General features: G+C 44.6%; 1 protein-coding gene across 3 annotated transcripts in view; it reads left to right on the plus strand.

Annotated features, from left to right (window-relative positions):
- Positions 1-21,783, plus strand: part of LOC132392013 (disintegrin and metalloproteinase domain-containing protein 12-like) — a 265,513-nt gene that overhangs the window by 70,460 nt on the left and 173,270 nt on the right. For all 3 annotated transcript variants that reach the window (XM_059965910.1, XM_059965912.1, XM_059965911.1), the window contains exon 4: positions 20,151-20,229. In XM_059965910.1, the coding sequence (XP_059821893.1) occupies positions 20,151-20,229 (79 nt within the window). The remainder of the gene's footprint in view (positions 1-20,150; positions 20,230-21,783) is intronic.

Below are 21,783 nucleotides of genomic sequence, written 5' to 3' on the forward strand. Positions count from 1 at the left end.
GAATACAGAAGTCAAGTGTTCATTAAGTACCTCTGCTATTTCCTCCCGTTCCATATACACTTTACCACTGTCACAAGTATTGGCGAGGGCTCCCTGCTGAGCTGTGCTTTACAAGATGAAGCTTTTTGTGATGTACTGACTTACCATTTTAATTCATCCCAGTGCATACCACCCACTTCCTTGCTCCCATCCTGTTCCTGTTCTCTGCCTCTTTCACAATCATGCCTCTGTTACCCTGAGTTCAGAAGGGGATCTTATTGAAACATGCAACATTTTGAAAGGGATAGATAAGGTATAAGTAGGAAAGTTGCTGAGACTAGAACTAGGGGACATTGCCTCAAGATTCAGGGGAGAAGATTTAGGTCGGAGATGAGAAGAAACTGTTTTGACCCTAGCGGGTCATTAACCATTTACAGCACCAGCAATCAGCGGATGAGAGTTCAATTCCCACCATTGTTTGTAAGGAATTTGTACGTTCTCCCCATGACCACGTTGTGTTCCTCTGGGTGACCCAGGGCATGACCTCTGGGTGACCCAGGGCATGACCTCTGGGTGACCCAGGGCATGATCAGCAGTGTTCCTCTGGGTGACCCAGGTTCCCCCCACATCCCAAAGACATATGAGTTCGAGTCAGTAAGTGGTTGGCGTGCCATGTTGATGCCAGGAACGTGGTGACATCCTCGGACTGTGTTGGTCATTGACACGAATGACATATTTCATGGTTGAGTTTACATGTGACAAATAAAGCTAACCTTTGATATTTCATGCCACTCAGGTGCATGTGCTTATGGAAATGGAAAGGCACCAGTCAGCTGTGGTGCCAGTGACTGGGCTGCTGTTATTCCCTGTCATCGATTGCCCCACGGGGTCAGTTCAGAAGGCAGTTGCTGTACCTATGAATCTCACTGATGTCTGGCACCAGACTGAGTACAAATTTCCTCCCTAGAAGTGAGTGAAGAGGAGCTGATAGACACTCTACTGGAGAAACTCAATGGGTCAGGCACCAACTGTGGGGGAAGACAGACCATTAATCTGGACTGCCCTGGTAAACCCACTGTTCCTCTCTGTTCTGCAGGTGCTGGAAATCCAGAGCAACACACACAAAATGCTGGAGGAACTCAGCAGGTCAGGTAGCATCTATAAACAGTCACTGTTGAGTTGCTCTGGATTTCCAGCATCCAAAGCACCTCTTGTATATGTACAGAGACAGTACACTGTTATAGCAGAGTCAGGTCAAGTTTATTGTCATGTAACCCCCTGGGTCACCTCTGGCTCGCTCACACTCGTTCTCGTCTAGGGGGAACAGCCTTCGGCCCCGCCAAGCTGGGTAATCAGCAGGTGTGGATGCTGTGTGATGTCCCCGCCTCGCCCAAAAACAGACAGTACACCATAAGCGATTAAATGAGTACAATTTATAAAGGTTACTATAACTAAGTGATTAATAACGATACAGTATATATGAAGAGAAAAAATAAAGAAAAGGTGCCAAACTTATCAAAGTCCAAACCATTTCGTGCACAACCGTTGGAGCTCAATTACTGAAGTCTTCTGGCCACCATTCGGTCCCCTCTGAACTCCTCGACTCGCAGCTCAGGACCCTCCGAGTGGTCAACCAAGCACATCTAGCTTCATTCCCCCTCCTCGGAGTACCTCCTGGCCTCGGACCCCCGCTTGGGGTCCGTTCCTCGCCCAGCTTACAGCATTGCGTCCTCTCTCTCAACCCCCTCGCGCCAATCTGCCCAAAAGCCCGTCAACAAAAGCTTACAGACTCAGAAGAAAGAACATTAATCCCCATTTGGTTTACAAAGGAATACAATTCTCATTATCAGTAAATTTTAACCCAAACAAGCTTCCAGCACTCTCTCGCAACAAAGGAGCATTCCTGCTTTTAACAAAACAAAGAAGCCCTTTTGATTACATACACAGTAACAAAGAAAAAAGAAGAAACCCCCTTTACAGTCATTTAACTATATACACGTATATAAAATATATAGCCATATAATGCATACAGAAATTAGATGGTTTCTTCGAACCAGAGTGTAAAGCATGGTAGTACACATAACACACATAATACACAATAATGAATGAAGGTAAGGATAAAATCTACAGATAACTAATAAAGTGCATTAATATTAACTACAGAACAGATTAACCAGTGACACTTCAAATGCAATGTGGCAGGAAGTTCAGAAGCCTTATGCCCTGAGGGAAAAATTGTTTCTCATCCTGACCATTCTTGTTTTTATGCATTGTAGTCTCCTGCCTGATGGTGGAAAGTCAAAGAGGATGCTGGATGGATGGGTAGGATATTAATAATAGTAAGGGCGCCTGATAAATGTCCCCAATGGATGGTAGGGAGACCCCTGTGATCCTCTTGGCTGTTCTCACAGTCCTTGTACAGACTTCCGGTTCAATGCTTGTCTGCTCCCATACCAGATGGAGATGCAGTTTGTCAGGATGCTCTCAATGGTGCTCCTGTAAAACGCGGTTAAGATGGGTAGTGGGAGCCTTGCTTGCCAGTCTCCTCAGGAAGAGGGGGCACTGCTGTGCCTTCTTGTTCACGGTGGTGATATTAAGTGGAGGCACTGCTGTGCTGCCAGGGAGGTGAAATTAAGGGATCAGGTGAGGTCATCCATGATGTGAACTCCCAGGATCTTGGCGGACTTAACTCTCTACAGAGGAGCCATGTATTCACAAAGGTGGATAGTTTGTCTGCACTCTAATGCAGTCCACAAAGATTTCCTTCTCCTTCTCCATGTTCAGTCTTAGGCTGCTCTTTTCACACTAATCCGCCGACCGCTCCACTTCCTCTCTATAGTCCGTCTTATCATTGCTGTTGATAAGGCTCACCACTGTTGTATCAGCCAGCAGCAGTTCAATGCAATAAATGATAATGCAGGAAGAAAAAATAATGAATAAATAAATTACAGTAAGTATACATATATGTACATTAACTAGATTAAAAATAGTGCAAAAACTGAAATAATATATATTAAAAAAGAAGTGAGATAGTCCATTTAGTTAAGGGAATCAAATGGCAGAGGGGAAGAAGTTGTTTTTGATTACTGAGTGTGTGCCTTCAGGCTCCTGTACCTCCTTCCTGATGGTAACAATGAGTAAAGGGCATGCCCTGGGTGATGGGGGTCCTTAATGATGGACGTTGCCTTTCTGAGGCACTGCTCCTTGAGATGTCTTGGATACTACAGAGGCTGGTACCCAGGATGGTGCTGACTAATATCATGACTTTCTGTAGTCTCTTTCGGTCCTAGGCACAAGCCTTACACAGCATACCAGGTAATGATGCAGCCTATCAGAATGCTCTCCATGGCATATCTATAGAAATTTTTGAGTGTTTTATTTGACAAACCAAATCTCTTCAAACTCCTAATGAAGTATAGTCGCTGTCTTGCCTTCTTCATAATTGCATCGGTATGTTGGGACCAGATTAGGTCCTCCGAGATTTTGACACCCAGGAACCTGAAACTGCTCACTCTCTCCACTTCTGACCCCTCTATGAGGATTGGTATGTGACCCTTTGTCTTACCCTTCCTGAAGTCCACAATCAGCTCTTTCATCTTACTGACATTGAGTGCAAAGCTTTTGCTGCAACACCACTCCACTAGTTGGCATATCTCGCTCCTGTATGCCCTCTCGTCTCCATCTGAGGGTGTTCAACACCGAGCTATATTCAACAAACAGCAACCTGACGTAGGTGTTTGAATTCTCCAGGTGGTCTAGGCCATGTCGAGAGCCATGAGATTGCATCTGCAGTAGACCTATTGTGGCGGTAGACAAATTGCAATGGGTCCAGGTCCTTGCTGGGGCAGGAGTTGATTCTAGTCATGACCAACTTCTTAAAGCATTTCATCACCATAGATGTGAGTGCTACTGGGTTTTAGTCAGTAAGGTAGCTCACGCTGCTTTTAAGACCCTAAGACCATAAGACATAGGAGCAGAATTTGGCCATTCAGCCCATCAAATCTGCTCTCATTATGACGGATCCTGGATCCCACTCAACCCCATACACCTATAGGCCATAAGATATAGTGGTGGACCTTATGACATAGGAGCAAAAGTAGTGCTGCAATTATACCAGTGCCTCTTCTTAGGCACTGGCATAATTGTTGCCTTTTTGAAGCAAGTGGGAACTTCTGCTCGTAGCAGTGAGAGGTGAAAATGTCCTTGAATACTCTCGCCAGTTGGTTGGTACAAGTTTTCAGAGCCTTACCAGGTACTCCATCAGGGCCCCCCACCTTGCGAGGGTTCACCTTCTTTAAGGACAGTCTAACATCGGCCTCCGAGAAAGAGATAACAGGGTCACTGGGTGCAACAGGGATCTTCACAGCTGTAGTTGTGTCCTCTCTTTCAAAGTGGGCATAGAAGGCGTTGAGTTCATTTGGTAGTGAAACATCGCTGCCATTCACACTACAGGGTTTCGCTTTGTAGGGAGAAATGTCTTGCAAACCCTGCCAGAGTTGCCATACATCCAATGTCACCTCCAACCTCGTTCGAAACTGTTTCTTTTCCCTTGAAACAGCCCTCCGCATATCGTACCTGGCTGTCTTATACACACCTGGATTGCCGTACTTGAATGCCTTCAGCAGACTACTGCTCCCGGTTCACCCACGGCTTTTCATTTGGGAATGTACAGTAAATCTTTGTAGGCACACTCTCATCCACACAGGCTTTAATGAAGTTGGTGACAACTGCAGCATACTCATCCAGGTTTGAAGATGAATCCCTGAGTACATTCCAGTCCACCGATTCAAAGCAGTCCTGTAGGTGCTCCTGTGCTTCCCTTGTCCATACCTTCTTGGTCCTCAGTCTCTGCCTATACTCAGGGAGTAAAAGTACAGCCAGGTGATGCGACTTCCCGAAGTGAGGGCGTGGGACAGCATGGTAGGCATTCTTGATTTTAGTGTAACAATGGTGTTGTTTCCTCTGGAACTGCAAGTGATTCATTGAAGATAATTATTTAGTGACTTTTTCAGGCAGGCCTGGTTAAAATCCCCCAGAATGATGGTGAAGGTGTTAGGGTGCGCTGTTTCGTGCATGTTGATCCCATTGCTCAGATCATCAGAGCCTGAAGTGGAATGCATGACGGTGTTAAAAGCTGAACTGAAGGCTATAAACAGCAGCCTGACATATGAAACCCATTTTCCAGGTGGGACAGGACGGAGTGGAGGGCAGAGGCTATTGCATCATCAGTGGATCGATTTGAGTGATAAGCGAACTGGAAAGGGTCCAGTGTATCCGGGAGAAAGGCTTTAATGTACTCAATGACCAGCTGCTGAAAGCCCTTCATAATGGTTGATATTAATGCCATCGGGCATAGTCATTTAGGCAGGATACTGTTGCATTCTTTGGCACTAGAATGATGGCTGCCACCTTAAAAACTGAGGGGACAGTGGATAGTTCCAGAGAGATGTTGAATATATCTGTCAGCTGGGCTGCACAGTCTTTCAGAACCCGAGCTGGTATATTATCGGGCCCACAGCTTTGCGTGGGTTGACTCTGGCCAGGGTCTTCCTCAACTCAGCTTCAGCCAGATGTACCTGCTCCCCGGGGGACAGATGCACTTTGTTCCGCATATCAAACCGGGCGTAGAGGACATTCTGCCTCTCAGGAAGTGAAGCACGTGCAGGGCAAACTTGTAGTGAGTCCAAGTTCAAAGCTTCCTGAAAGTGGCTACACAAGTTGATAGGGTGGTTAAGAAGGAAAATTGCTTGCTTGCCTTTATATGTTGAGGAAATGAGTTCAAAAGTCAGGACGTTATGCCTACTACTCCTCATTGCTCCCATCAGGGAGGAGGCACAGGAGCCTGAAGACCCACATTCAGCGTTTTAGGAACAGTTTCTTTCCCTCCACCGTCAGATTTCTGAATGGTCCATGAACACTGCCTCACTACTTTGCTTTCTTCTTGCACTATTTATTTATTTTTATTTAATCCTTACCTCAGGGTTGTATATGGTGACACATAACACCATAAGACATAGCAGCAGAATTAAGCCATCTGGCCCATTGAGTCTGCTCCGCCATTCAATCACGGTTCATCCTTTTTACACCTCCTCAAACTCAGTTCCCAGCCTTCTCCCCATAACCTTTGATGCCATGTCCAATCAAGAATCTATCAATCTCGGCCTTAAATACACCCAACAACCTTGCCTCCACAGTTGCCTGTGGCAACAAATTCCACAAATTCACCACCCTCTGGCTAAAGAAATTTGTCCACATCTCTGTTTTGAAAGGGCGCCCCTCTATCCTGAGGCTGTGCCCTCTTATCCTAGACTCCCACCATGGAAAACATCTTTTCCACATCTACTCTGTCTAGGCCTTTTAACATTTGAAAGGTTTCAATGAGATTCCCTCTCATCCTTCTGAATTCCAGTGAGTACAGACCCAGAGCCATCAACCATTCCTTGTATGATAACTCTTTCATTCCTGGAATCATCCTTGTAAACCTCCTCTGGACCCTCTCCAATGCCAGCACATCTTTTCTAAGATGAGTGGCCCAAAACTGTTCATAATATTCAAGATGAGGCTTCATCAGTGCCTTATAAAGCCTCAGCATCTCATCACTGCTGTTGTATTCTAGACCTCTTGAAATGAATACTAACATGGAATTTGCCTTCCTCACCACCGACTCAACCTGAAAATTAACCTTCAGGGTGTTCTGTACAAGGACTCCCAGTCCCTCTGCATCACAGATTCCTGGATTTTCTCCCTATCTGGAAAATAGTTTGCACATTTATTTCTACTACCAAAGTGCATGACCATGCATTTTCCAACATTGTATTTCATTTGCCACTTTCTTGCGCATTCTCCTAATCTGTCTAAATCCTTCTGTATCCTACCTGTTTCCTCAACACCACCTGTCCCTTCGCTAATCTCATATCATCTGCAAATTTGGCAACAAAGCCACCTATTCCATCATCTAAATCATTTATATCTTCTTCTTCTTCTTCGGCTGTCCATCGATTTGGATGTTAACTGTGATGAGAGTTAAGTCTCTGCAGGCACGTTTATGGGCCGCAAGACTAGCATTGGATCAGCACTTCCTCCCACATCGGTTGCGTTTGTGATTTGACTGGTCTAGCACCGAATGTCTGCGTTCATGTCCTGCTTCATATTTCTTCTGCCTTTTCTCCTCGATAGCTAGGATTGACTTCTGGACAATGCAGCGCCAACTCCTTCTGTCCAAAGCATCTTTCTCCCAGGTGTTGACATTCATGTCAGTGTTCTTCACATGGCGCTTGAGCTTATCTTTGTAGCGCAGCTTCTGACCACCATGCTTCCTCTTTCCTTCATGTAGCTCGCCACAGAAAACAGCTTTGGGTAAACGATCATCACTCATTCTTGTGACATGACCAGTCCAATGCAGCTGAGAAGCTGTGATGAGCAATTCTGCACTGACTGTCCCAGCACATTTGAGCACCTCCACATCTGGTACCCCCTCTTGCCACTTGATGTGTAATATTTGGCGTAAATGCCTGAGTTGAGTCTTGGTCGATTTCTTGATGTGCTTCCAATACCATGTCATTGTTTCAGTTGAATAAAGCAGAGATGGTAAAACAGCTGTGTTACACACTTTGACCCTGGTTGCCATTTTAATGTCGTGGCGAGACCAAAGTCGCTTCTGCAAAGGACAAAAGACTTTTGTAGCTGATTGAATTCTCTTCTCAACTTCCAGATCTGATGAGTTGGTGTTGGTCACAGAGCTTCCTCAGTATGTGAGAGAGTCAGAACATTTCAGTGCTACCCCATTGACCGATATGACTGGTGGTTGGGCCTCACTGGGACTACACAGAGGAGGAGGCTGGTACAGAAGTTCGGTTTTGGAGACATTGATTCTTAGGCCAAAAAGAGTGGCAGCAAACGAGAAGTGGTCTACAATTTCTTGAATCACATTAACATCAGTAGCAACCAGGGCTGAGTCGTCTGCAAACAGAAGCTGTCTGACACACATCTCTCTTGACTTAGTTGAGGCTTCGAGTCTTGACAGGTTGAACAATTTTCCATCTGAGTGAGTGCTGATGTAAACACCTTTATCCAAATTATGGTCTGTTATTTCCAAAACTGCAACGAGATATAGTGTGAACAAAGCTGGGGCAAAAATGCATCCCTGTTTTACCCCGTGGTTGATGGTGAGGCTTCGCTGACGTCTCCTCCGACAGATACTTTGCCAGACATGATCTCATGAAACAACTAGATCATCGTAACCAGCCTATCTGGACAGCCATACATTTTGAGCACTTCCCAGAGCATTTCTCTGTCCACCGTATCAAAAGCTTGTAAGAAATCAAAAAAGACAATGTACAATGGTTGCTGCTGTTCTACCTCCTTCTCCTGGAGTTTCCTCAAAGTAAAAATCATGTCAGTGGTTGCTCTTCCAGCCCTAAAGCCACATTGGCTTTCAGGAAGCACATCTTCTGAGATGATCTTGAGTCGGTCGAGCAGTATCTTCGCCATCATCTTGCCAGCTGTGGACAGAAGGGAGATTCCTCGGTGGTTTCCATAAACACTACGGTCACCTTTCTTCTTGTAGATGGTGACTATCAGCACATCTTTGAAGTCCTGAGGGAGACATTGATTCTGCCAACAAGCGTTATATAAGGTCAACAGTTCAGAGCAGGACCACCTGGCTTCAGTACATCTGATGGAATGCCGTCTTGTCCGGGTGCTTTACCACTCCTGGTATCTTTTAAAGTCTTATGAAGTTCTGTCACAGTGATGAGTCCACATAGCTCTTCTCTTACCGGTCTAGTTATGAGCCTTTCTCATGCATTGTGGTCAGTGTCGCCTTGTTGGTTTAGAAGGTTACAAGTGTTCCCTCCATCGCTCACTGATGTCTTTCCTGTCAGTGCATAGCTTGCTCCAATCTGCAGTTTTTACTGGGGCCACTGTATTGCTTCTTGGACCATAGATAGCTTCCAGTCCTGAGAAGAGCCCATGGTGGTCATTCCTGTCTGACATTGCTTGCAGTTTTTCCGCTTTCTTATTCTACCAGTTGTTCTTCCTTGCCCCAAACTCCCTTTGAACTTTGACTTTCACAGACTTAAATGCTGCTTTGCTTCATTCAGAGTTTCCTTTCAAGTGACACATATAAAGCCCTTGTTTCATCTCCAACAGTTCTTGAATTGTATCATTCTGTTCTTGAAACCAGTCAGGAGTTTTTCTCTTAGGGTGGCCAAGCACCGCACTTGCAGTTGAATGGATGGTTTTCTTGAGCTGCTTCCAGCATTCTTCAATATTGGTTGGGTCATTGAGAGGGTCTTTGTCTTCTTGGAGAGATAATGCCAATGCTGTGACAAGTCTCCTCTGATGTTCCTCACTGGCCAATTTGTTGACATTCAATTCCCTGGGTGCTTCACTGAGTGTTTTTCTCCTTGGCAGCAGCAGTTTAAGTCTAAGTTGTGATCGTACCATGTAATGATCAGATGAGCACTCTGTTGCATGCATTGCTTTTGTCGATAGAACCTCCGGCATATCTGCTCTGTGAGTCACAACGTAGTCAAGCAAATGGAAATGCTTTGCCTTTGGGTGCATCCAGGTGAAGTATTTCTCGGGTTGACAAAAGAAAGTGTTGGTAACACACAATTCCCTCTGAGTGCAAGAGTTTAGCATAAGGTCATCATTGGTGTTCTTTTTGCCTTTACCAAATTTACCAATGCCACCTTCATAGGTACTGTGATCCTTGCCTACCATGGCATTGAAATCTCCCAAGACAAGCAACTTGTCTGCCCCAAGAACATCATCAGTTACTTCAGCCAGTTCCTGATAGAAGGACTCCTTGTCTTTGTCAGAATTTGCCACGGTTGGTGCATACATATTGATCAAACCCAGGAAATGATCCTTTCCGATGGGAACATGTAGTCGCATGATCCTTTCAGATATCCCTATCGGAAGTGTTGGCAATTTGCTAGCAATCTTGTTGGAAATAGTAAAGGCCACATCTGCATCTCTCCTTTCATTGGTTTTCCCAATCCAAAAGAAAGAATGAGTATTTTCTTGGATCTGGTCTTGTTCTTCAATCCTTGTCTCTTGAAGCGCAGCAATATCAATGTTGTATCTTGCCAATTCCTTAGCTATCATAGCATTTATATAATTTGTATACAGCTTAAAAAGAAGTGGTCCCAACACCGACCTCCACAGAACATCACTAGTCACTGGTAGCCATCCAGAAAAGAATCCTTTTATTCCCACTCACTGCTTCCTACCAATCAGCCAATGCTCCAACCATGTTAGTAACTTTCCCGTATATCCATCGGCTCTTAGCATGTTAAGCAGACTCATGTGTGGCATCTTGTCAAAGGCCTTCTGAAAGTCTAAATTTACAACATCCACTGCATCCCCTTTATTTATCCTACTTGTAATCTCCTCAAAGAATTACAACTGGTTTGTCAGGCAGGATTTTCCCTGAAGGAAACCATTTTAACTTTGTACTATCTTGTCCTGTGTCACCTAGTACTCCATCACCTCACCCTTAACAATTGATTCCAACATCTTCCCAACTACTGAGGTCAGGCTAACTGGTCTATAATTTTCTTTCTGCTGCCTTCCTCCTTTCTTATAGAGTGGAGTAACATTTGCAATGTTCCAGTCCTCTGGCACCATGCCAGAGTCCAATGACTTTTGAAAGATAATTTCTAATGCCACCACAATCTCTAACACTACCCCTTTCAGAAATCTAGCGTGCAGTTCCTCTGGTCTGGGTGACTTATGTGCCTCTAGGTCTTTCAGCTTTTTGAGCACCTTCTCTCTTATAACAGTAACTGCACTCACTTCTCTTCCTTCACACACTACAACATCAGGCATACTACTAATGTCTTACACAGTGAAGACTGATGCAAAACACTCTTTTAGTTCATCAGCCATCTCCTTGTCTCTCGTTATTACTTCTCCTGCCTCATTTTCTAGTGGTCTTATATCCACTCTCATTTCTCTTTATTTTTAACATACTTGAAAAAACTTTTACTATCCACTTTGATATTATTTGCTAGCTTGATTTCATATTTCATCTTTTCCCTTAGATTATTTTAGTTCTAAAAACTTCCCAATCCTCCCTCTTCCCACTAGTTTTTGCTTTGTTGTATGCCCTTTCTTTTGCTTTTACAATAGCTTTGACTTCCCTCATCAGCCACTATGGTACTATTTTACCATTTGAGTACTTCTCCATTTTTGCAATACACATGTCCTGCACCTTCCTCATTTTTCCCAGAAATATATGTACCTTGATAATAAATTTACTTTGAAGATGAACTCAGACATTAAAATAGGGATATTAATAATAAACTAACATACTGCAAATGTCAGAGATACGAGAAATTAAACCAAAAGACAAAACTCTTGTGTGAAGAGTGAAACAAAGTATTTGATTAATTGCTCTGTTACGCCATTGTTCCGCATACTGAATTTATCTGAAAAATCTTTTTGTATGTGGTAAGAGCGTATGATACAGTGGAAAGCTTTGTCTGCATGTTCTCGAGAATGATCATTCCATGCGTAGGTGCATTGAGTAGTGAAAAGGAAGGCAGACGACAGAATATAGTCTTACAGCCACAGAGAAAGCTATCAATTGTCAAATTGTTCATTATTGTCGCACAAACTGAGATACAGTGAAAGACTTTGTTTTACATGCCATCCTTACAGATCATTTCATCACAACACCACATCAGTATAAAGCAATGTCAGAAAGCAGAATAAAGCACCACTGTTAAGACTTTAAGGGATGTCTAGATCAGCACGTAAATGGATGGGTATGGACATAGTGTAGGCAGAAGGGATAAGATTGGTTGGCCATTTGATTACTAAGTTATTGGTTTGGGAGAACAGTGTGGGCCGAAGGGCCTGTTCCTGTGACATACAGGTCGATGTTACAAAGATGGCACTATGAGGCAGAGAAGAATGGCAAAGACATAACAAGGTAGATCGTCAGATCAAGAGTCCATCTTATCATACAAATGATCTCTTCAATAGACTTATAGCTGTAGGAGAAAAGCTTTTCTTGAGCCTCGTAGTGCATGCTTTCAGACTTTTGTATCTTCTTCCCTATTGAAGAGGGAAGAGAGAATGTCCAGGGTGGGTGGGGGCTTTGTTTACGTTTGTTGCTTTCCTGAGGCAGCAAGAAGTGTAGACAGAGTCTATTGAGGGAGGCTGGGCTTTCTTCATGCACCTACAGCTCTTTACAGCTTCGTAGAGTCATGGACAGAGTAGTTGCCATACCAAGCTGGGATGCATCCGGGTATGATGCTTTCTATAGTGCATCTAGAAAAATTATTTTTAAAAAAGTTTTATTTAGAGATACAGCACAGAAAAGGCCCTTCCGGCCCAACAAACTGTGCTGCCTCGCAACCTACCTAATCACAGGACAATTTACCATGACCAATTGACCTACCAATTGATTCATCTTTGGACCAAGGGAAGTTGGAACACCCTGAGGAGACCTACACGGTCGTGGGGAGAACCTACAAACAGCACCAGAATTGAAATTGTAGCTCTGACTCAGAGCTGTAGGAGTGTGCTAAGCACCACTGTACCGTGGTACACGGGCAGCATAGCAGCACAATGGTGAGGGTCGACAGACACATGTTGAGTTTATTTAGCCTGATGAAGCAGAGGCATTGGTAAACTTTCTTGGTCATTGCATTTATGTAGTTGTGCCAGGACAGGCTATCAGTGATGTTCACTCCTAGCAACCTTTTCAACTTCGGTTCTGTTGATGTAGGCAGGAACAAGTGCATCCCCACCCCCCAGGAGCATGTACACCCTCCCCTCCCAGGGACATGTACAGCCCTCCCCCCAGGGTCATGAGTACCCTCCCCCCACCGGGAGATATACCCCCCTCACCCCAGGAACATGTAAACCCCTCTCCCCACCAGGGTCATATGTACCCTCACCCCAATGGGGGCATGTGCACCCCCGCTTCCCCCAGGAACATGGGCACCCCTCCCCCCACCAGGAGCATGTAAACCCCTTCCCCACCAGGGGCATGTGTACCCCTTCTCCCACAGGAGCATGTACACCCCTCCCCCATCAGTAGAATGTGCCCCCCTCCCCCACCAGGGGCATGTATACCTCTCCCCACCTTTCTGGAAGTCATTGAGAAGCTCTTCAGATTTTGCTACATGAGAGGAAGTTTGTGGCCATGACACCATGTCCCCAGATTGAGAAATCATCTGTTCAGCTTTATTGTATAAGAAGTTCATTAACATCAGGATGGAGCTGTCCTTGCATCTGATGGTACGTGTTTGTATCTTCTGGCTGATGGGAGGAGGAGAGGAGACACTGTCCGACATGAGAAGGCTCTTGAATTGTGTTTGTTTTTTCCCAAAAGAGCAGGAGATATTTACATTTAGTTTTAGTTACAGCCCAGTACAGGACCTTTGGCCTTCAAGGTGAACCAGCCAGCAACCTGATTCAATCCTAGCTTAATCACAGGACAATTAGCCTACTAACTGGTATATATTTGACAGAGGGAGGAAACTGAGCACCTGCAGGAAATCCACTCATCCCGAGGGTGGGGGTGGGGGTGGGGGGGGAAACAGCGGAGTTGAACTCTGACCTCCCCAGAGTAATGGGTGTAATACTGTGGTGCTAACTGCTACGCTGTCCTGGCTGTCATACTTGCAGGAGATCTTACAGCCCATTTTTCCTGTAAATGTGCCTCTATTTTTCCTCTCTTAATGAAAGTCGGTCCTTCTTTGCTGAATTCTAAACGGCTTCTAAACCAGTTTTTCTAAATTTGCTTCTTTTGATCTCTGTGCTTATATCACATATACTCTTCTCTACCTGAGCTTTGGTTATTTACACGTAGCCATTGCAGCCCTGCATTCATTCCTCAAATGTCAGCCTTTGCCATTCATTGACATGCCTTTTAATGAATCTCTCAAATCTATCAGTTACTTCACTCCACAAACCTTCATAATTTCCCTTTTTTCATTTGACATCTTCAGTTTGAGATTGACCAACATTTCCTGAAGAACTCTATCATGCTCGTTGTTCCCTGCACAACTCTGGTCTCATTGCACAGCACTCTCTGACAGCAGCTGGCTCCTCAGTGTTACAGTCTGTGAGAGCACTTCCAGAATTCCTCCTTGATGATGATTCTGCTTATTTCTTTTGGCCAGTAAAATAAAATCACTGACTATATACCAGATGCCACTGTGGTTTAGTGGTTACCACAATGCTGTTACAGCTCAGGGAGTTCTGGAGTTCAGGTGCCATTCTGTTAGGAGTTTATGCACCCTCCTGTGGAATGCACAAGTTTCCTCTGGGTGCTCTGGTTTCCTCCCACAGTCCAGAGACAGGTAGGGTTGATTGTTCCTGTGATCAGGTTAGGCTTAATCGAAGTCGTCAGGCATTACTGGGATGTTGCAGCCCGCAAGGCCAGAAGGCCCTATTCCACACTATATAACTAAATCAGTAAAAGTAAAAATAAATTACAGTCAGCCCTCCTCATCCGCGGATTCCGCATGCGCGGATTCAACCAACCGCGGATCAGGAAAATCTGGAAGTTCTCTCTCCAGCACTCATTGCTTGAGCATGTACAGACTATTTTTTCTTGTCATTATTCCCTAAACATTACAGTATGACAACTATTTACATAGTATTTACATTGTAATGGGTATTATAAGTAATCTAGAAATGACTTAAAAGTACAGGCAGTCCCCGGGTTATAAATGAGTTCCATTCCTGAGCCCGTCTTTAAGTCAGATTTAAAGTCGGAACAGGTACATCCGGTATTATTTAGTGTCAGTTAGTCAAATGTTTTTCTTAGTATATAGTATATATTTTACCTTTCTATGCATATAAAACACTTAAGAAACATACGTATTTCAATAATTTAACCACTGCGTTGCTTAGCAATAATTGTAGCTTTCATCAGGGCAGGGCTTTTCACATTCTCCATTAAAATTGTTCCAATCATTGACTGACTGTAGCCTAACACTTTTCCAATGACTGATGGCATTTCACCTCTTTCCGATTGCTTTATTACTTCCACCTTACTTTCAATCATGATCGTGATTATTTTCATGAATAGAAACATTGCGGATCCAGTGTTCAAGTCTGGAGTTCAGGGTCCCATCATTAGCTAGTTTGGGAGTCAATACTGAAGACTGAGGCATTGATTGGAAGTCCAAAAAATGAAGCTTGATGATGAAGTGCAGAACTCGAAGCCTGGACAGTGGAAATCGGAGGATTGTCTGTGTGTGTGGGAGGGTGGAAGGGAGGAACAAGACTTGCTTTGCTGTTGTTCTTGTGTTGCTTGTTCTACTTGATCTGTTTTGTGTTCTGTGTTGTCCTGCTGCATTGTGGGCATGCTATGTTGGTGCCAGAATGAGTGGCAACACCGGTGGGCTGCCCAGCACGTCCTAGGGAGTGTTGGTTGTTAACACAAGCGAGGTTATTTGAAGATGGCTGTACAGTCGGCCCTCCTTATCCGCAGCGGATACCAAAAAACGCGGATGCTCAAGTCCCTTATTTAACCTGCCCTCCTGCCCCAGTGCGGTGGTCTTTAGGACCCAGTGGAACCCCGGACTTTATTTAACCTGCCTCAGTGCGGTGGACATTAGGACCTGGTGGTGCAGCTCTGAATCTGCAGAGTTTCTGTTGACAAAAATAATCCTAATCACATTTGAAAATAAGGTGGAAGTAATAAAGCGATTGGAAGGAGGTGGAACGCCATCGGTCATTGGAAAAGCGTTAGACTACAGTCGGTCAACGATCGGAACAATTTTATGGAGCATGTGAAAGGCCTTACCCCGATGAAAGCTACAATTATTAATCAGCAACGCAGTGGTTTAATTATTGAAATACATATGTTTCTTAAGTGTTTATATGCATAGAAAGGTAAAATATATACTATATACTAAGAAAAACTGACGCTAAATAATACCGGGTGTACCTGTTCCGATGTCAAATACGACTTAAAGACGGACTCAGGAATGGAACTCATTCATAACCCGGACACTTCCTGTACTTTTAAGTCATTTCTGGATTACTTATAATACCTAATACAATATAAATGCTATGTAAATAGTTGTCATACTGTATTATTCAGGGAATAATGACAAGAAAAAATACTCTGTACATGCTCAAGCAATGAGTGCTGGAGAGAGAACTTACAGGTTTTCCCGATCCGCGGTTGGTTGAATCCCGCATGCGGAATCCGCGGATGAGGAGAGCTGACTGTACAGCCCTTTAAACTTTAATCAGGATGCAGAGGAGATTTACAATTTGCCGTCTGGATTAAACAGTATGTCTTATGTGGATAGGTTGGAGGTGTTGTGGATAGTGTGGAGGGCTGTCAGAGGTTACAGCAGGACATTGATAGGATGCAAAACTGGGCTGAGAAGTGGCAGATGGAATCCAACCCAGTTAAGTGTAAGGTGGATCATTTTGGTAGGTCAAATATGATGGCAGAATATAGTATTAATGGTAAGACTCTTGACGGTGTGGAGGATCAGAGGGATCTTGAGGTCCGAGTCCATAGGACGCTCAAAGCAGCTGCACAGGTTGACTCTGTGGTTAAGAAAGCATATGGTGCATTGGCCTTCATCAATCCTGGGATTGAGTTTAGGAGCTGGGAGGTAATATTGCAGCTACATAGGACCCTGGTCAGACCTCACTTGGAGTACTGTGCTCTGTTCTGGTTGCCTCACTACAGGAAGGATGTGGAAACCATAGAAAGGGTGCAGAGGAGATTTACAAGGATGTTGCCTGGATGGGGGAGCATGCCGTATGAGAATAGGTTGAGTGAATTCGGCCTTTCCTGCTTGGAGCGATGGAGGATGAGAGGTGACCTGATAGAGGTGCACAAGATGATGAGAGGCATTGATCATGTGGTTAATCAGAGGCTTTTTCCCAGGGCTGAAATGGCTAGCACGAGAGGGCACAGTTTTAAGATGCTTGGAAGTAGGTAGAGAGGAAATGTCAGGGTAAGTTTTTTTTTACACAGACAGTGATAAGTGCATGGAATGGGCTGCCGGTGACGTGGTGGGGGGGGGGGGGGGATACGATAGGGTCTTTTAAGAGACTCCTGAATAGGTACATAGAGCTTTGAAAAATAGAGGGCTATGGGTAACCCTAGGTAATTTCTAAAGTAAGTACATGTTCGGCACAGCTTTGTGGCCGAAGGACCTGTATTGTGCTGTCGGTTTTCTCTGTTTCTATGTTCTATGTTTCCAGCGCCTGCTTTTCTCTTTGGAACAAAGGATGACAAGAGTTGACTTGATAGAGATGTACAAAATAAGAGGCATAGATTGATTGGACAGCCAGAGACTTTTTCCCAGGGTAGAAATGGCTAATTCCAAGGGGTATCATTTTAAGTTAGTCCTGACAAAGAGTCTCGGCCAGGAAAGTCGACTGTACTTCTTCCTATAGATGCTGCTTGGCCTGCTGCATTCTACCAGCATTTTGTGTGTGTTGTTGGCATCATTTTAGCATGGTTTTAAGAACGTATAGCAGGCATTAGTTTTTTTACGGGGTGATGGGTGTGTGGGATTCACTCCCAGATACATTGGGGATATTTTAAAAGGTTAAATTGTCAGGACAGAGTCATGTGCCGAGGGGCATTTACTGTGCTGTAGTGTTCTATTGTCTATGGTTCAATACAAACGTTTCAGACATTCAGTCACAAATCCTTGGCAACTTAATATTTTAAATTCAGGACTTTTTTGTACTCAGGTAAATGTCTTATTTGCATTTTGCTGTCTGTCTGATAATCTGGAAGATCAGTCATGCTGGTATAAACACATGCCCCGAGGACAGAAAATAGAGAGAAGTGATGATCAGGTTGGGGGTAAGTTGACAGTGGTGGAATGTGACTGCTTACTGCAATAGAATACACAGTGTAGAATGGTGGAAACTGGAATGTGGAGTTAAATTTCAAAATATGCCAATGGTATCAAAGTTGAAGGAATGGCAAACAGTGAGCCTGAAGCCAAATAATGATAACACGACATGGAGAGGAAAACAAAATAGGTAGGCAGGTGACAGAAGGAATTTGATAGCATGATTGAAGTGAAGTAACTTGGCAGGAGAATATATGGTGCTTGTCCAGCGTATCCAACGATGACAGGACGCCTGTGCCAGGAGAGCTTCTAAAGTGGAGGCAGTTCCACTCTCTCAACCTCGTAAATCCAGGTCCAATACTACGAGTAGTCGTCACATCTACGGTTTTCCTTGGTTGGGGTGGATGACCATGATCATGCCCTTTGCCCTCCATGGAGTGATCTTACTGTAGATCCCATCCGCCTAGTCTGCCGGAGCTGCCTTTGCAAGCCAGGACAGGCATGTCCCTCTTTCACTGGGCATGAGGGCTGCCAGCTACCCTCACCTGGCTTAGCTCACCATCTACCAGGACGTGGCCAGTATTGTATGTTAGAGCCGCAGGTGAGAGCTGAGTGTTTTTGGTGGGGGCCAAAGGAGAGTGAGTTGCCCGGTAGTGCTATCCCTCTCTGGACACCCCATACTCCCCGGCAAGAAAACAACACAGGGAATGTAGACTTCAATGGGCTGCTGGAACAGAGACACGGGATTCATATGCATGAATAGCCGAGGAAGTTGAGAGACACATGGACAAATGATCTATGGGATTTGGGGTTCATTAAACTACTGAAATATTCCATGCAGTTCTGACCATCACACCTCAGGAAGTGGGGAAGTTCCTTGAGGACAGAGCGAAAATTTTTCAGCATGGTTCCAGGGATGAAGGGTTATTTAAGAATCTAAGGTTTATCGAGTTAAAACACACAGAAATAGGCTCTTTAACTCAATAACCAAATACCCACCTACGATAAAAATCCCATTTTATTTGCCCAGCATTCCCAGCAATGAAGACCATAGACACAGGAGCAAGTGAGACCATTCAGCCCATCGAGTCTGCTCTGCCATTCTGTCATGGCTGATTAATAATCCCTCTCAACATCCTTCTCTTGCCTTCTCTTCTTAACCTTTGATGCCCTGACTAATCAAGAACCTATCAACCTCCACTTTAGATGTACACAATGACTTGGCCTCCACAGTCGTCTGAGGCAATGAATTTCACAGATTTACCACCCTCTGGCTAAAAAATCTCCTCCTTTAGTTCTAAAGAGAATTTATTTTATTCTGAGTCAGTGCCCTCTAGTCCTAGATTCCCCCACTACTGGAAACATCCTCTCCACATCCACTCTATCTAGGCCTTTCCCCTAGATTTGTCTACTCACCCACCTGCCAAATCCAGGCAGGTTTAGGTATGAAACAAACAAGAGAAAATCTGCAGATGCTGGAAATCCAAACAACACACACAAAATGCTGGAGGAACTCAACAGGCCAGGCAGCGTTTATGGAAAAGAGTACAGTCGATGTTTTGGGCTGAAACCCTCGGTAGGATTGGAGAAAAAAAGTTGAGGAGTAGATTTAAAAGATGGGAAGGGGGAGAGGAGAGAGAAACACCAGATGATAGGTGAAATCTGGAGGGAGAGGGATGAAGTAAAGAGCTCAGAAGTTGATTGGTGAAAGAGACAGGAAGCCATGGAAGAAAGAAAAGGGGGGAGGAGCACCAGAGGGAGGTGAACGGTGGTCAAGGAGAGGAGTTGAGGGAGCGAAAAGGGAAGAGGAAATAGTGGGGGTGGGGTGGGGCATTACCGGAAGTTCGAGAAAATGATGTTCATGCCATTAACTTGGAGGCTACCCAAACGGATTATAAGGTGTTGTTCCTCCAATCTAAGTGTGGCCTCATCATGACAGTGGAGGAGGCCGTGGATGGACACTTTGGAATGGGAATGGGAAGTGGGTGGCCACTGGGAGATCCTGCTTCTTCTGGCTGATGGAGCATGGAGCGTAGACATAGGTGCAGGCTTAGGTATGGCAGACACAGACAAGCTGTTGCCAACTGTTAATGAGCAGAGATACAGGGGAGGAGATGGAAATAAGCTGGAATTTTGTTGCATAGGAGTCGGGGGGGGGGGGTAAAGGATGGATCATCATCTGGAGGAAATATGCCTGCAATAGGACAATGAAAAAGTGGCAGGAATAGGATGGAGCAGGTACTGTACAGAGAGACATTAAGGATTGAGGTGATGACAGCAGCCATTTGTGACCACTGACCTGGATCTCACAGAACAGACAAACCTCAGCTGACATTGAGTTTTGTTCTTGTGCCACAGTGTCCTCTTGCCGAGAGGGTTCCAGGTCTCACACTACGATTCGAATGGAACTCTGGTGACAGAACAGGACCAGGAAATGGTGAGCAGACTTCGCAAACTCTCATTATGCAAATATATAATTCTACATAATGTGTTTTTAAATGTATTGAATACAGATATACCTGGCTCTTTCTGCCTTTTACTCTGAGTGTATCTAGTGTCTACATTTCCAGAGGGCTCTAGATTCAACATGTAGAAGGTCAACTTCCTCTTTTCACACGTGTTCAACAGACCTTGATTTACCAGAGGGAAAAATATTAACAACATAGAACATTTTTTAATTTCCTTTAGTGATAGAGACATAGAACACTACAGCAGAGAAACAGGCCTTTTGGCCCATCTAGTCCATGCCAAACTATTAATCTGCCTAGTCCCATTGACTGGCAGCTGAACCATAGCCCTCCATGCTTCCCCCCGTCCATGTACCTATTCAAATTTCTCTTAAATGTTGAAACTGAATCTGAATCTGCTGGTTTCGTGGCAACTAGTTTCACACTCTCACCACCCTCTGAGTGAAGAAGCCACATCCCCCCTTGCAGAACAGGAGCATGCTCTTCTGACCCATGGAGCCTGTGACACCCAAATTATGCCATGTGACCAATTAACCGACATCTTTTGAAGTTGGGAGCAACCTGGAGCACCCGGAGGGAAGTCACGTGGTCACAGACAGGATTTGAACAGTTTGCCAGCACTGTAAATTGTTACACTAACCGATACGTTACTGTGCCTGCCCACGGAAGGTAGAAGAGCGCAATGCAGGAGCAGGCCTTCCTCCATACACCATGTTTCTGGAGAAAATATAAAGCAATCTCATTTGGTCTATAACCTCCAATCACTGCCTATACAGATCTGTCTAAATGCCTCTTAAACAACACTACTGCATCTGCTTCCACCCCTTCCCACGACAGCACGCTTCAGCCACCCACCACTCCCGGTGTAAAAACTCCTGACCTTCTCAACTGAAATACTCTCATATTTGACATTTCTTCTGGACAAACACCCTTATCTACCTCATCTGCGCCTCCCATGGTTTTATGGACTTCTATAAGTTGCTCTGACACACCAGCAAGAACAATTTTTAAGTTTGTCCTATAGGAAATACACTGCAATGCAGGCCACATGCTCGTAAACCTTTCTGCTACCTCTTTCACTTTCTTTTCATAGTGTAAGCAACCAGAGCAGCAAGTAATAAAGGTGAATGAGGGCCAAAACCATCATGAAGGATCCCACCCACCCTGCCCACGGACTGTTTGTCCCAGTCCCATCAGGGAGGAGGCTTTTGTAGCATCCATACCAGGACCACCAGTCTCAACAGTTACGTTCCCCAGGCAGAAAGGCAGATCAATACCTCCACATATTTACCCATCCCACCACACCCCCGAACACCACTGATTTATCATTTCCTGTCAGAGTTACCTTATGTACAGGACATCCCAGTGTCTGGTGTCACTTTATGGACATACAATCAACCTGTGTATACAAGCTTGTTTATGTATTTATTGTGTTCTTTATCTTATTGTTTTTTTGTGTTGCACTGAATCCAAAGTAGCAATTATTTTGTTCACCTTTATACTTGAATATTGGAAATTACACT

This window comes from Hypanus sabinus, chromosome 3 (genome assembly GCF_030144855.1).
Source record: "Hypanus sabinus isolate sHypSab1 chromosome 3, sHypSab1.hap1, whole genome shotgun sequence".
Lineage (NCBI taxonomy): Eukaryota > Metazoa > Chordata > Chondrichthyes > Myliobatiformes > Dasyatidae > Hypanus > Hypanus sabinus.